Source organism: Xyrauchen texanus, chromosome 49, assembly GCF_025860055.1.
Source record: "Xyrauchen texanus isolate HMW12.3.18 chromosome 49, RBS_HiC_50CHRs, whole genome shotgun sequence".
NCBI lineage: Eukaryota > Metazoa > Chordata > Actinopteri > Cypriniformes > Catostomidae > Xyrauchen > Xyrauchen texanus.
The window spans coordinates 15,108,644-15,124,563 of record NC_068324.1 but is presented as its reverse complement, the minus strand read 5'-3'; the positions used below and the strand labels follow the sequence as shown (position 1 = coordinate 15,124,563).

General features: G+C 36.7%; 1 protein-coding gene across 1 annotated transcript in view; it reads left to right on the top strand.

Moving 5' to 3' along the window:
- The first annotated feature begins 2,001 nt into the window (after positions 1–2,001).
- LOC127640699 (metabotropic glutamate receptor 8-like) overlaps positions 2,002–15,920 on the top strand; it is a 190,777-nt gene continuing 176,858 nt past the window's right edge. The window contains exons 1-2 of the mRNA XM_052123396.1: positions 2,002–2,188; positions 3,327–4,133. Coding sequence (XP_051979356.1) covers positions 3,627–4,133 — 507 coding nt within the window. The 5' untranslated portion in view covers positions 2,002–2,188; positions 3,327–3,626. The remainder of the gene's footprint in view (positions 2,189–3,326; positions 4,134–15,920) is intronic.

The following is a 15,920-nucleotide window of genomic DNA, read 5'->3' as shown; positions in this document are numbered from 1 at the left end:
CTTCTATGTTTTCAATGTTATATTCACGATTTCTTCAAGCAGTAACATTTTAAATAAAATCTATATTTTGAAAAAAAAAATCAAAAAAACATGGAAATGTACTATTAGGGCTATAATGCATTGGAAAATAGCATTAGGTAAAGGTAACATAAAGGTCTTGCCTTTTTAGAGTTTAAATATTAGTTATAACGAGGTTGTCAGTTCCTATAGGAATGCTAAGGAAATATCAGTTAATAATTTGGAACCAATTCTAACAGTATCAAACAAAAAGAATCTAACGAAATGAAAACTAAACAGGTTTTATTGGAAATATTATTCAGTTAAAAGTCAATGTATAGTTTATATATATATATATATATATATATATATATATATATATATATATATATATATATATATATATATATATATAAATTTCACTTTCCATCCTGTTAGTCTTTAGTACTATTATTTTTTTTATGAAAGTCAGTTAAGGAATTGATTTTATGAAAAAAAAAAAAAAAAAAACCAGCAAGGGATTTTATGAGTTCTGTGATGTTTTGTGGTATAAGTTGTTGTTTTGTCACTTTAGAATATTCCAACCTTTTTTTTTTATTCCAGAAATTGGCTTGATAATATCAATATTTTTAAAAGATGGTTAAAAGAATATTAAAATAAACTAAAAGGGATAGTTCACCCAAAAAAGGAAATTCTCTCATCCATTACCATCATGCCATCTTACATTTGAAGCTCCAAAAAGCACTTGTGTGCTTGGAAGTGAAAGTAATAATGGAGATTTATAGTCAAAAAGGGACTTAAATATTGATCTGTTTCTCACACACATTATATAGTCCAAAAGAGTCGTTTGGATTACTTTTATGCTGCCTTTATGTGCTTTTTTGAGCTTTAAAGTTTTGTTCACCATTCACTTGCATTGGATGGACCTACAGAGCTGAAATATTCTTCTAAAAATCTGTGCTCAGATGAAAGTAACTATGTAAACTAACTCTTACTACCTCACTTTATTTATTTATTTATTAGGTTTCAAGAATACCTACGTTATTATTAATCAAGTTAAAGGGTAACTAAACCCTAAACCAACTTTTTTTAATTAATGATCTGTAAGCATGGGGCTTTATTAGTACTGGTCATTGATTCAAGTAATTTTTTTGACATTTGTGTATAAAGTGTTTTAATTCTACAATATATGGTGTAAAAACGTCTGAGTGCTGCCCTCTTCAGGTTGAACGGTGGCTACTGCAGTTGAATTTTCCTATTGGCTGTTGCGGTACTTCGTGACGTAAGCGGTGACAGCTGACGTAAGCAGGTTCCAGCTCACCACGCCAGATTCATGTACATGTCGTCTTGCGACCGTGTGAGGAATAATAATAACAGAGTCTGACAGAAGCTGTCAATTAATCCGTCACTACGAGTCTCAGGTGCCCCCCCGCTCAGCCCCGCACTCGGTTCGTTCCCTCTATCCCCGCCGGGGTCTGCCCACTTTTACTGCATTTTAAAATATTTCTAGTGGGCGGAGTCAGACTCTGAGCAGGTGTTTAGTTACCCTTTAAAGTTAATAAAGTTCAAGTGCCTGTGCTTGACCACAGCATATCTGTTGCAGTTTCAAAGAACAACACATCATGGACCGTGTTGATTCATGATATACACACTAGATGGCGCAATTGGATAATTCAGACTAGTGGCTGTTGAACCACTCAATCTCTACAACCAAAACTGCACTGATGTTTCTGCAAGTATTGTTGCTTATCTCAATATAAACTAACGGAATAAAGTAACAACTGGATTTCTGCGACTGACACACATTTATATTGTCCCATTTCAATAGCAAATGCTTATTACTTTGATGTCATACTGTTTAAAGAGCCTTCAACAAATAACACTTTTTCTTTTTTTCTTCTTTCTTTCTCTATTTTCTTTCTTTTTTTCCCTTTTTTTTAAATGCCGCTGAGTGTTTCGCACTTGATTAACTCCAGTTTGGTATGATGCGGCACGGGGCGACGAAAGTGTCCAAATTGTCAGACCAATCACGACAGAGTGGGAGCATTTGCGCAATTCGCGAGAAGAAATGATGCGCTCGTGCGCTCTGCGTGCCTCTCTTGCGCGCTATCACTCCCAGCAGCATCAAAGCAGCAGCAGCGATCAGTGCGCGAACAAACGGGAAAAGGAGCGCGAGCTCAGCCACCTGCAGGTATGCATGCTTTCAGTATGTTATTTATTTATCTTGTTAAAGCAACGCAGTCAGCTGTGCTATTCTGAAATTTTGTGTTTCATAATTTTTTAATTGTTGCAATGCAATTTTTGGATGGAACAGTATGCTCCTTGAATGTTTCGAATTGATGCTGGTGCTGTTTTTTAAACTGAATGCAAAGCAATTTCACGAGTAGTAGAGAGAAGAAAAACAGTCTGGATTTTTTTCTTTTTCTTTTGGCAGTTAAAATATTTGAAAGTTCAATACCAGCAGCATGTGCCAAGCAATTTCTTCATCTCTATAGAGGGACACTGACATTGATTTCTATTCTGATGCATTTTCATGAGTAAGCTATCTATGCAACAGTCTAAGTATATTCATTTTTTTCCTTGTTCGTTCACATGATTAGTTATAATAATAAGAAACAAAGCCTTATCTGATGTTACTCAATATATTGCTTTAATATATTACAATCCTCAATACTACTTTGTAATATAGAGGTGTTCTATATAATTCTTATTCGACTGAAGGAATCAGCATATAAACATCTTATTTTGTCATTAAAGTTGAACTTATTCTCTTGTGTTTGTTTTCAATGCTGCATTACTGTTTCTTTTACTGCGCTGTATTGACTCCATTAATTCCAGTCAGCACTGAAAGAGAGGCGATCTATGCAAGTACATATGCATAAGAGGAATTTGTATCAGCATGGAAGAAGGAAAAAAAGAAGAACAGTTGATTAGCAACATACTAAACCTTTTGTGCATGCATATAGTGTGTGTGTGTGTATCCCCACCTCTGCCCTGTGTCAAGATATTACTTATTTCATATAGCTATTCAAAACTGAAGTAATATACAGACAAGTTTTAGATACATATACTGTAGATATACGTATATACATACAGTATATATTGTATGTAGTGATTTATGCAGAAACTGCAGGCCTATGCACGTTTTAAATGTAGATTGTCAGGTTTGTTTTTAGCAAGTACACAACTGCACTGATTGCTTGAAGTGAAAGCAAAATTTTTCACACTAAGCGGTTCCCTGCTGTTCTATGCATATGTTTGTTCTGAGAAATAATGTGCTTTTTCTTTGCTGATGAAGGCATATTCCTCTGCTGTTCTCTCTCACACAGGGTTCTAGTGGGCTGTGACCTTGGTACTTCATGGGCTAGCAACTATGTGATTGCCTCATACTCCCACATCTCTGTCCCCTTTCTCTTTTAGCCACCAAATTCTCGACATTTCCAAACCCCAACCCTACAAATCCAATGTTCTCCTTGGTGGATTCCAAAATTTGGTGTACAGTTCCTCCAGCAAGAGGCACCGATGACCCTCTTGAGATATTGCAGCTTTTCCCAACTGGATTCCCACCACTGTAATTGTACCACAAACTGCTGCTCGTACATTTGGATCATCCATAGCTTTATGCCGCCATGGTGAAGGCCTTAGAATTTTATGGTTGTCTTCTTATGCTGACGTGGGTGGCCAGCTCAGTCAGCCAGCGAACTGATCCCCTGTTACCCCTTGCCCCTGAGTATGCCCATTCCATAAGACTGGACGGTGACATCATCCTAGGTGGTTTGTTTCCTGTGCATGCGCGGGGAGAGCGTGGGGCCCCCTGTGGCGAACTTAAGAAAGAGAAAGGAATTAATCGATTAGAGGCCATGCTCTTCGCCATTGACCTCATCAATAAAGACCCAGACTTGCTGCCCAACGTAACATTGGGGGCGCGCATTTTGGACACCTGTTCTCGTGACACGTATGCCCTGGAACAGTCACTTACCTTTGTACAAGCACTCATTGAGCGTGATTCTACTGATGTACGATGCCCCAGTGGTGAGCAGCCCATCTTTGCCAAGCCAGACAAGATTGTTGGTGTGATAGGTGCAGCAGCAAGCTCTGTCTCCATTATGGTGGCCAATATACTACGCCTGTTTAAGGTAATTGCTGTCTATACTACACTATAGATGTTAATGCAGTGAATGCATGCTCATGGGAAAACTCTGCAATCTCATAGAGATATTGCACTTAACCCTCATGTTCTGTTTGCGGTCAAAAAGGCCAGGGGAACCATCCATAAAGAAGAAGAGACTGTTTACCCTTAAATCTCATAAATGAAAATTGTATCATGTTGTTTTTCATGACTTTCATTCTTCTGTGGAACACTAAATGAGATGTTAGGCAGAATATTAGGTACTGACAGTGCAGTCACCATTCACTTTCATTGAATCTTTTTTTCCATACAATGAAAGTGAATAGTGAAAGAGACTAACATTCTTCCAAACATCTCTATTTGGGTTCCATGAAAGAGAGAATGTAATACGGGTTTGAAACAACATGAGGGTGAAATGATGACAGAATTTTCATTTTTGGGTGAACTACCCCAGAGAAGTATTGGGCTGATATTTTGAGCTGTTTTTTAATAATAATAATATTAAAAAGATTATAAACAAAAGCAAATGAAAATTTTTACTTTACGTATATTTTGGGTGTCAGAGACCCCATTTATAAAACTTGAATAAATGCAATTAATTTTTCATATGATAAGATTTTCAGATTGGTGAACACACAAGTTCAGTGTGCTTTTGCAGGGGTCAATATGACCCAAAACAATATAGGATATTAGTAATATTTCAGAAAAGTGCATGTTTTACTTTATGATACACCCTCATGTCATCACAGATGTGTATGAATTTCTTTCTTCTGCAGAACACAAATATATATATTTTTAAATATCTTAGTCCTGTAGGTCCATACAATGCAAGTGAATAGTGGCAAGAATTTTGAAGCTCCAAAAAGCATATAAATGCAACATAAAAATAATCCATATGACTCCAGCGGTTAAATCCATATCTTCAGAAATGACGTTATAGGTTTGGATGAGAAAGACATCAGTATACTCTTAGTCCCGATATGCACAAATAATGTGAATTGCCAAAAACAAAAGAAGAATGTGGAAGTGAAAGTGAAAGTTGAGATTTAGAATAAAAAAGGACTTAAATATTGATCTTTCTCACTCACAACTATTATATTGCTTCTGAAGCCATTGACTGAACCACTAGATAGAAACATTCTTCTAAAAATCTTCATTTGTGTTCAACAGAAGAAAGAAAGTCATTCAAATCTGGGATGGCATGAGGGTAAATAATTAGAGAATTTTTATTTTAGGGTGAACTAACTCTTTAAGCTTTAATAATACCAGCCTAATATTACATATTGAATTTTAAGGGAAAATAAAGGTTCATTTTGAAATTACTAAAATTATTTTTTACATGTATATCATTGGGGTCTCTGGGATCTCCAATTGACAATAAAATGAGTCACAACTAGAAGTCGACCGATATTGGATTTTGCCGATATTGATAACTATGGTTGAAAAACCAATAACCAATCAATTGACTGATTTTTTTATTGAATGTAAAAAAAAAGTATTTTCTTTCTATCACAGGCATAGGCACAGTGGCTAAAAGAGTCCAAAATAAATGAGATCCCAGACAAAGTTTACTGTACAACTAAGATCCAAATTATAACCAGAAAAAAATGTAAGATCTTGCGCATAACACAAGACTTTAACCATAAACGTCCCCGAAATACACCTGGGACTTTTATTTTGAAATGTTTGTGCTCCCAGCTCACACAAACTCAAAAGGAAAACAAAATCTATTTGCTAACTATCGTTATTGATTTTTACTGAAACAATATCTCCAAGAGCAGCTGTCTGTGCCAATTAATCTGCAAAACCCCTAGTCACAATACAACATGAGGGATAAGCTCTATTGACTCAAACGCATCATCACTGAAAATATCACTTAAATACGAATACTCACACTTGATTTTTGACAGCAGTGCATTGACATTAGTGGATGTAGTTTTAGCCTGTAATAGAATCTGTTTTGAAGGCTAATCAATGATCATTTGAGTCTATGAGCTGTAAACAGGGACTACTTATGATTATAAATAAATAAAAATGTGTCCTACTTTTAAAAAGCATCTCCAATAGCATTGAATCACTGGATCTGAAGATGCATTTTTTTTATGGATTTTCCTAAACTGATTAATTTGCTGTTTTCTGCTGGTTAGGGTGTGCAGAAATTATCTGTTATTGGGTCCCTAAAATACTTCCACTGGGTTATCTTATGTTTCATGTCTCATTAATAATTGAGTTTCTGTTACAGATACTAAATATAGCTTGCTTGTAATTGGATCAAAGAAGGGGTGTTGTATTTATCTGAAAAATGCATTCACCTTTTCAACTGCAAAGCAAATCAAGCACATGATGACATTTATTTAGGAGAGATTTTGAAAATAGAACGTGTTTTTGAGAGAGAACGATATGCCTTTTTTCACTATTCATGGACTTTAATTTACTGTTAATCAGCAGGTTGTGTTTATTACAGAGTTGAAGTTATTTTAGAAAGAAAATGTTTAAAACATTTATCCATTTTGAAGTGCAATCTTCAGGGTTTGAGGTCATTGCTTGTATCTTTGAAGCATTAGCCATGCGGCTGAAGAGAAATTCCTCTGCTTCTGCATTGTTCTTCACCTTCAAATCCATCATTTAATTCAGATATTGACTGTTTTTCACATAGTCACAAAAGTTCTACCTTTGCATCTTCTCTCTTTTTTCTGCTCCTTGCTTTCATCGATCGGAGACTGCACATTTGAAAGTGATACTCGATTGAAAGTCTCAAACTCTTTTGATGGGAGGAGTCATTGAGTTTGTTTCTGTTGTGGAGTTATGTAGCTCAAGTTCGGTAATAGCCTAATAAGAGAAAGTGGAGAAGAAATAACATGTATCATCTTGTGTAGGTTAATGGGGACACATTATTGAATACAGAATATTCCTTGCTATTTTCTAGAAATAAAACTCAACATCTAGTTGTATATGCCATAACAAAACAGTCCACGTTTATATATCAGTTCCTATTTAGTATTAATGGGGGCATTGTTACTTATTTTACATGCAAAGAGATTAGCCAATCACAACCAGTCATTTACATTGCTCCACACATTGCAAGTGAATGGTGACCAGAAATTTGAAGCTCCAAAAAGCACATAAAGGTAGCATGAAAGTGATCCATAGGACTCCAGTGGTGAGACCCATGTCCTCTGATGCGAAAAGATAATATAAGGTAGATGAAGATATAGTATAAGATTGATTTAAAATAGATGTCGGTGAGAAACTAAATTTAATTCCTTTTTTTACTATACCTATTAGGTAACACTTTACAATAAGGTTCCATTTGTTAACATTAGTTAACAACATTATTTACATTTAGTTAATGTTATTTTCACCATACACTATCTAAATTTTTTAAATCAAAAGTTTATTCGTTAACATTAATTAGTTAATTCACCATGAACTAACACGAACAAACAATTAACAATTGTATTTTTATTAACTAACATTAACAAAGATTTAAAAATATATAGTCAAATGTTAGTTCATGATCCCTAATGCATAAACTAACAAAGGATTTTGTGAAACTGTGGTGGGTGGACCTCTGACCCTCTAGGGGGGTCTGGGGCCATGGTTCCCTGGAAAAAAGTTGTAAATTTTAAAGTTATGCAGAGTTTACACTACACGATTTTAAGCCCGGTTTTCGCTTGCCGACAGTTTTGTGGAGGTCGCCGACAAAAGCCTGAAATCGTGGGCAAATCGGAGCTCGCTCCTGTGAGCGACGATCACAATGTATGAACTATCAAAGATGCGATTTGAGAGAAGTGCCGACACGTCGCCGATGGCAGCGAGATATCTAGGATGTTAAATAACTGGACCCGTCTGCGATTCCAAATCAGGCAATGTGAAATATGTTTTGACTGAATACAACTGCAGCGTTGACCTACAGTCAATGAGATGCCTGCGGTATCAAGAAAGTCTCATTGGACTGAAGAAATGGAGGAAAAATGTGTGGAACATTGGCAGGAGCACCAGTGCATATTTAATGTTTCTTCTGAACTGTACCACAACCGGGTAGAGAAAGAGAAGAGTTGGAGAGCAATTGCCAATTCTCTTGGACAGTCAGGTAAGCAAATAGGTCGATTTTACAGTAGGAGGTACTTTTTCCAATAAACCAATACAATTATTGATGCCTTGACACATCATATTCTGAAATGCAAAACATATGATCATGCATTTGTTTTGTATCTCGTATCACTTCTCGCTTGTATTCAGTCATTGGGGATTCGTCAATAGTGAAATGTTTTGTAATGTGTTCACCCCGTCACGGATTCGTCGTTTAATTTGAAAAAGTTGTGTAACATGAATGGTACAACGATCCAACAGCTTTGAAAGTCGTGTAGTGTGTAGGAGCCATTAAATGCATCAATCTGGTGCACTTTGAGAGCAAATTTAAGATGCTATACCTATGAAGAACTTTGTGCTCTTGTGAACAATTTTATGCTCTAGTAGAAATATAATCGTAAACACATTGGTTGTATTGATATGAATGGTGACAACTCAGCAAAAAAAAGTCAGACCCACAAAATATGGTAAACGAGATGGAGTTTAATGCAGTTCAAAAAGTGAACTGAAACTACTCTGACCTACTAACCCTTTCTCTACTGTCAAAATCACCTACTGTCCCTTCCTCAGGGGAGGCTGTCTCCCCTGCTGCCCTTATGGGAAATATCTGTCCTGCTGCCCCTCTTTAAATGTCTGTCCCTCTATGAGAGTAAGGAGAGGCTGTCTCTTCTGCTACCTGGAGAAGCTGTCTCTTCTGCTACAAAGAAGCAAGTAACGTTAAAATGCCACTTTTACTCCAGTTTATTATATATATATAATATACAGATTATAGAATAATCTGTTTGGATATTGACTTGCCATCTAACTATGCTAGCTATAACAGCTAGCTACCTCTGTAGCTGTTTCTTCCTCATCTGGTGGTGGATTTCACTCTCTCTTCTTGAAATATTAAAAAATGCTCATGATCTGAAAATCAAGGGTACAAACATTAAGCTTGAAACAGTAGCATTACTGAGAGCCGCTGGTAATAACATTAACATTAGATAATTAGCTAACGTTAGCTAGCTAGATAAAACTGTAACAGGGTTTAAAATGGGCAAGGAGGAGGCGGGAACCAGACAAACTATCAAAATAATCTTTTAAGAAAACGTAAAACTTAAACATAAACACACACGGCAGCTGCGTGTGGCTCTCTCTCTCCCGAACTGCCGCATACGGCTCTGCTTTATCTCTCTCCTTGGCTGATTAGCCCTTTTGCGGACCGGACATGTGCACTCACGGCCCAGCCCTGCCCTATTCCTCATCACAATAATGTTATATATGTTATACATTGTTTTTCACGACAAGTTGCCGGATATGTCATTTGACATAAGCGAGAAGACTGACAGCTTACTTAGCTAATGTAAGGGGGAAGTCACCCACTGTCCCAAGGACGGTATCCTGAAGGTCTCCTGCGTGTTCTGTCTTATCGTGCGCATTCAGTTTAAGTTATTTCGTTCCAATTAAATAACTGTTTATTTTATCTGACTCCAATTATAAAAGTTTCCATGGATATATTAATGTTCCAATCTTAATCATTATTATTAAATTTGGTTTAAAATTTGATCATCGCATTTAACTCTATTGTATATTGTACTCATTCATTCAGATTCCTGTTGCTTAGGGAGTCTCGTGCCGGCCGTGTACACGGATCTCACGGTCACAAATACACCAGTATTTGTCATTAAAACAGTAATTGACTAAATACTAATTAGATGGCTGCTCACGCTTGCTCTTTTCTAAACGTATACAGTTTAGTCCTTTTAGATAGAAAACACTTAATTAGAGTAACATTATTTCTACCCAGAGGTCATGACCACTAAATTTACAAAGACAGATCAACAATAACTAAGTTAAAATAACTTTATATAATCATGCCATAGTTTCCTATGTACACTTAGGTAGAAAGTATTACAATAACCAGAGGTTTAGACTTCACCCTATTTAGGCTTGGTCGACAACTTAATGTTGTCCTGAATGGAAATTCCATATCAAGCCTGTACACTCTAAGTACACTAGAAATAATGTCAATTTGTTAGTCAGAGCTCTAAAGTCTCAGCCGGTGTGCCACATGCTCCACTCAAAACTGAGCTTTAGTCCACTACTTACCTGGTCGTAGATTTGCGGTAACATGGACTTAACTTAATCTACTAAAGACAATAGTTTCAAAGTAAACCAGAATAAACTCAAATGTAAAGATTTATTTACCAGGTAAAATAATACATACATCAATTCCAATTAGACAATAATAAGTCAATTTAAGACATTTTATCAAAACATAATTGAGTGGGATATCTGAATACAGACTCCCTGAGCTCCTCTGCCATCCTTTCTTAAGTACCTAATGGTTCTATTGTGATTTCAGATGTGTATGTTTGATTTGGGTTACAATTTAGGGAGTTGTGAGTAGACCTTTGAAATTGTGATTGAGTAGGTCTTTTGATATTTTCAAAGAATGCACCTAATCTGCATACAGCATCTAGTCCTGCCCCTGACAGAATGCAGTATTTTACTAAGTTCTTTAATCTTACTTGTGGTTTGGCTTTGCTGAAAGGGAATAAGACTGTTTTACCAGTTGCACTGAGACCTCTTGAATGATACCAAAAATGGATGATCAGAAAACCTTTTACATAACAGAACGGTCATAACTTGACCTGAGGTGAGGTATGTAAGAGAGGGGGCAGATGTGAGTGTGTTTAGCATTTTATGGTCCTTAATCAGTAGGATGTGTTGTCTCAGGTAGAGATGCTCTTCTGTGTGAGAGTTTTATGATGTTAGTTCTCACAGAGTTCTTTGACTTTTACCAGATATAGCACTTTTGGTCTTAGACATTCTGGTGTCAGCCTAATTAATGTTAATTATCAATGATAACGTATGCAGTAACGTTATCTGTTTGCTGTCGTACATTGATAATGATAAAATTGTGATTGGACTTGTGGATAACTGCAATGTTAATTCATATTACTTACCTCAAACAATGTTGTGTCCTTAAAATGCATTGGTGTCTCAGATGCAGCCAGGTGGTTCCAGTGCATGTGTGTGGCCCTGACTGACTAGCAGTGAGAGAGGCTTTGTCGAAGAAATGGCGCAAAACACAACCTTAGAGATCTTTTATGTTATTATGAGAAGTATACAAATATTTTTGGTTCATTATGAAACTGGTAATTAATGGGAAACACTGAACAAATGTTAATGAATGGAACCTTGTCGTAAAGTGTTACCATACAGTATATCTCCACTTTTGACCAGACTCGAGCAGTAGGTGGTGATATGCTTGAAGAATGGGAATCACCAAAAAACAAAAGAAGAAGAATGTGGAAGTGAAAGTGGAGACTTATATAATTAGATTTTTTTTTTTTCCGGATGAACTATCTCCTTCTTATCACATTTAAATTGAATATAAAAAAATTATCATATGTCGTCAACAATTTAAAACAAATCCAAGTTAAGATGGACTTTTTAACAGTTGTCCAAACAGCAATTGAGTTCAGCAATGGAGCACTTTATCACAGACGGGTTAAGAGGAAGTCAAGAATAATCCAAGCTGTCACACTGACTGCATGTATATTTTAGCAGCTCATCTGCTCAGTGTGAAATATTTCATGAATATTTCATGAAGGGGAAGAATAAAAGAGACATCACAACCCCTTCCAGATAATGACTTTGCATTGGTCACCGTAGCGACAGACTGTGTCGGGCCAAAGGTAATGCCAGCCTCATTCATCTAGCTTATAACGCAGTCAAGTGAGGCTAAAGACACTGCGACCATTTCAGACATGAGATCACAGCCAGACCTTGAGTACCAACAAAAGGTGATGTTGAGGACAACAGGGACACATGTTAAATAGAAATTGAACAACCTGGGGTTAAAGGGATAGTTCAGCCAAAAATGGAAAATTCTGTGATGATTTTCTCACTCTAATGTTGTACTAAATCCAACCTGGTCTCATAGTAAAAACATAACTATAACCAAATTTTTGCGAAATTACTTTTACGTGCCTCGTTCTATGTATCGATGCAGTTTTTTAGTTAAATAATATGGGTGTAACGATCCATCGATCTGGATCGATGTATCGATCCAATAGCCAACGGTTCAAAATCCAGGGCATGCTGAGTGACTCCAGTCAGTCTTCCTAAGTAAGCAATTGGCACAGATGCTAGGCTAGGGTGCTAGAGTCACGTTGGGGTAACCTCCTCATGGTCGCTATAATGTGGTTCTCGCTCTCAGTGCGTGGTGAGTTGTGTGTGGATGCTGCGGAGAATAGCGTGAAGCCTCCACATGTGCTACGTCTACGCAGTAACAGGCTCAACAAGCCACGTGATAAGATGTGCAGATTGACGGTCTCAGACACGGAGATAATTTAGATTCATCCTCCACCACCCGGATTGAGGCGAGTCACTACGCCACCATGAGGACATTTATTGCATTAGGATTTGGGCATATCAAATTGAGGAAAAAAGGAAAAATTTAAAGAAAAAAGATGCACCTTTATTTTAATACACTCATGTCAGCCACGTCCGTACCTATTTCCGTCAGGCGATGAAGCAACCTCATTCATTTCACTTTATGAGCACTACATACGCTTTTCATGTAGACAAGGATGTGCGCAGGGTCTTAGAAGCCAAATTGCGCTTTGCTATCCATGCGCACGCGTCAACCGAGCTTCCCATGAAACGCAAGCTCCAGACCAGTGACAGGATCGGTGCGCGCAATTGGCGCTCCTTAAATTGCGAGCTCTTGAGTCAAACGGAGAGCTTAGATGCACGATATTCATGACTAATGGCTTCCAACGATATCATTGTGCATGTGACCCATTTTAATTTTACATGCGAATTTGTATCATGGAGCAGTTCAACCATCATGTGAAACACCTTGACAACGCCGACATTCTGAACAGCACTAATGAGGGAAAGAGAAAGACTTGCTGCCCAGCATCAGTTATAAGACTTAACACATCTATACATCAATACACTTACTACTGACAGTTCAAGGACGGGCAAGGAGGAGGTGGGAACCGGCTGAACAATCAACGTAAAGTTTAATCAGAAACTTAACTTAAAACAAACATAAACACAGACACATATACAATGTGACCGCGTGCGTCTCTCTCTCCGGCTGCCCCTTATCTCGTTCTCCCTCTGATCAGCTGAATTTGCTCTTTTAAGAGAGGTTAATAAAATATTCAAAGTTTTTTAATTGATTGTGTAAAATAGACACATTATATCGGAATATCAATCACAGGGCCCTGAATAGAATTGAATCTAAATCGTATCGCAGCAGACTTTTCTGCAAATATCGGCTTGCAGGCCAAGAGAATCGATATAAGATCGTATTGTGATGAAACATCCGATTTATACCCCTAGTAAATAACACTAGAGGCACTACAACAACAATTACTTTAATTCACTTAAAATGGCAGATTAACATTTAATAAGCACAAATTTTTCACTCTGCTCCCCACACATTACTATCTTATTACATTGAAACACTTTTACTATAATGCATGCTTTGAAACACAATACATTTTAACTACATACAGTATATGTACATATGCAACTACAAACACGAAAATGTCACACAAGCACCACGAAATAATGTGGCTGCTTCAGCTATTGTGTTTTTCATCTCACATTTGATTATATTAAAATATCTGTAAGATTTTTTTCACATTTTCTTTCCCCACAATCGGTTAAGTTACAGTTAAAGGTTTGGGTTAGGGAGGTGCCTGTAGGTTTAATTCATTTAGAAATCCATAGAGCAAACTTTAGCATTAAGCATTAACCTTAAAAACCTACTCTTTTTTTTGGAGAATATTAAACTTGCTTTTAGTGTTACAGTGAGGCACTTACAATGGAAGTGAATGGGGCCAATCCGTAAACATAAAGTACTCAAATGTTTCAAAAGTATTGTCATAAAACATAAACAATATGCATTTTAACACATTAACATTATAACATTAGTGTGATAAAATCACTTACTAAACTGTTCTGTGTTGCGTTATATGCAATTTTACAACTTTGTTGCCATGATGACAGAATGTCAGCAACCCCTAATACGACTGTTATAATGAAGATTTAACCAACTTTACAACTCAAATAATGCATGAGTTTTAATAGAAAATGTATGTAAGTGCTTTTATAAAATTAGAATCTTCATATTTCTGCCTAAAAACCCTCCAAAAATTCACTTCCATTGTAAGTGCCTCGCTGTAATCAAGATTTTTGCTAAAGTAAAGAAGGGATGAGTCTAAATACATTTTTGTGGTAATCAACATTATGCCACAAATGCTGTCACTTGAGCTTAACTTGTATTGAACACAAAATATTCCTTTAATTAAGAGAAGACTCTTTTAAAGGTGCAATATGTACAATTTTTCATGTAATATTTGCCTTTTTGTTTGCCAATGTGTGAACGGCTTGTAATGCAACTTAAAGAATGAGCCCTTCCCGGACTTCCTAGGTAGCCTATTAAAGCCTGTAGACTGATTTTCATGTGAAGGGAGTGGGTCACATTTGCCGGGAAAATCGAAAGGATGTGACATTTATGCGCTTCCGAGAGCCTTGCCTCAGTGCTTCTCTTCCGCTATTCAACAGCGACAACAAACTGCAACACTAGGTCACGTTATCTTAGAGATGGAATCCAGCAAACGTCGGGCTCCCAACACAACACCGAATCCTACACAAACTCCAATTAAGCCAAAAAAAACAACAACAAAAAATAAAACATATATTTACTGAATCCCATCTGGCTAAGCGGGAATGTGATCGTGGTCCAGCAAAAACTAGAGTGAACATCGGCAGGGCATTTGATTCCTGGAGGGACCTTCATTTGGTTTTGGGGATCAAAACAGACCCTGAATTATTGGACAGGTATTGGACAGGTACGCTTACATAACTGCTAATCATGTGAAATATAGTGCCATAAGGATTGATCTGTGTAATTTTAGATAAACTACAATAACACGTGAAATGAATGCTAGACAATGTTCAAGATAATGCAAAAAGACCCATTCATTAGTGTAACGTAACTTGCTTATACATAAAATATATACATTCTATTATTATAAAGCAATAGCGCATTGATACATCAAAATAACTGTTGTGATGGAATTCAATACTGAATTGTGTCAACATGTTTATAATGTACAGTCTATTTTATAAACGGCTTCTGTCATCATCCATCAAATAGCTAACAGCTATTGATAAAACTAGCTAGCTAGCTAACGCCGATATAGGCTATCGTATAAATACAGTCAATGTATCATTGCAAAGAAAAGTGATTACTTCAAACTAGAGTCTCGCATAGTCAGACGTATATCCACACTTTGTTTTAGCCCTGTTCCAGCACTGGAGTGTCAAATATAATATACAGTCTCAAAGTTTGTAGTAAAACAATCATAACTGTGTAGTTTTAATTATGCAACCTCATCTGTCAGCATGATGCCGGTGCATCACGTTCAGTCTCTTAGTACATTATGTCATTGTTTTGGCCGATGCTCCAGGCCTTATGGAGTGTGTGCATGAGCACAAGCAACAGGTAGCTGACTGCAGTTCACTTAACGGCCACAGGTGTCATTAATAACAAGTGTTTCTGAATCTTACATACTGCAACTTTAAGTGTCAAGCTATGAAATAGTAACCGCAAAGCAATACAATTTTCAGATCATAAACAACATAACAGAATGTAATAACATATAGATATGCCTACTAGTGAAAGAAAACA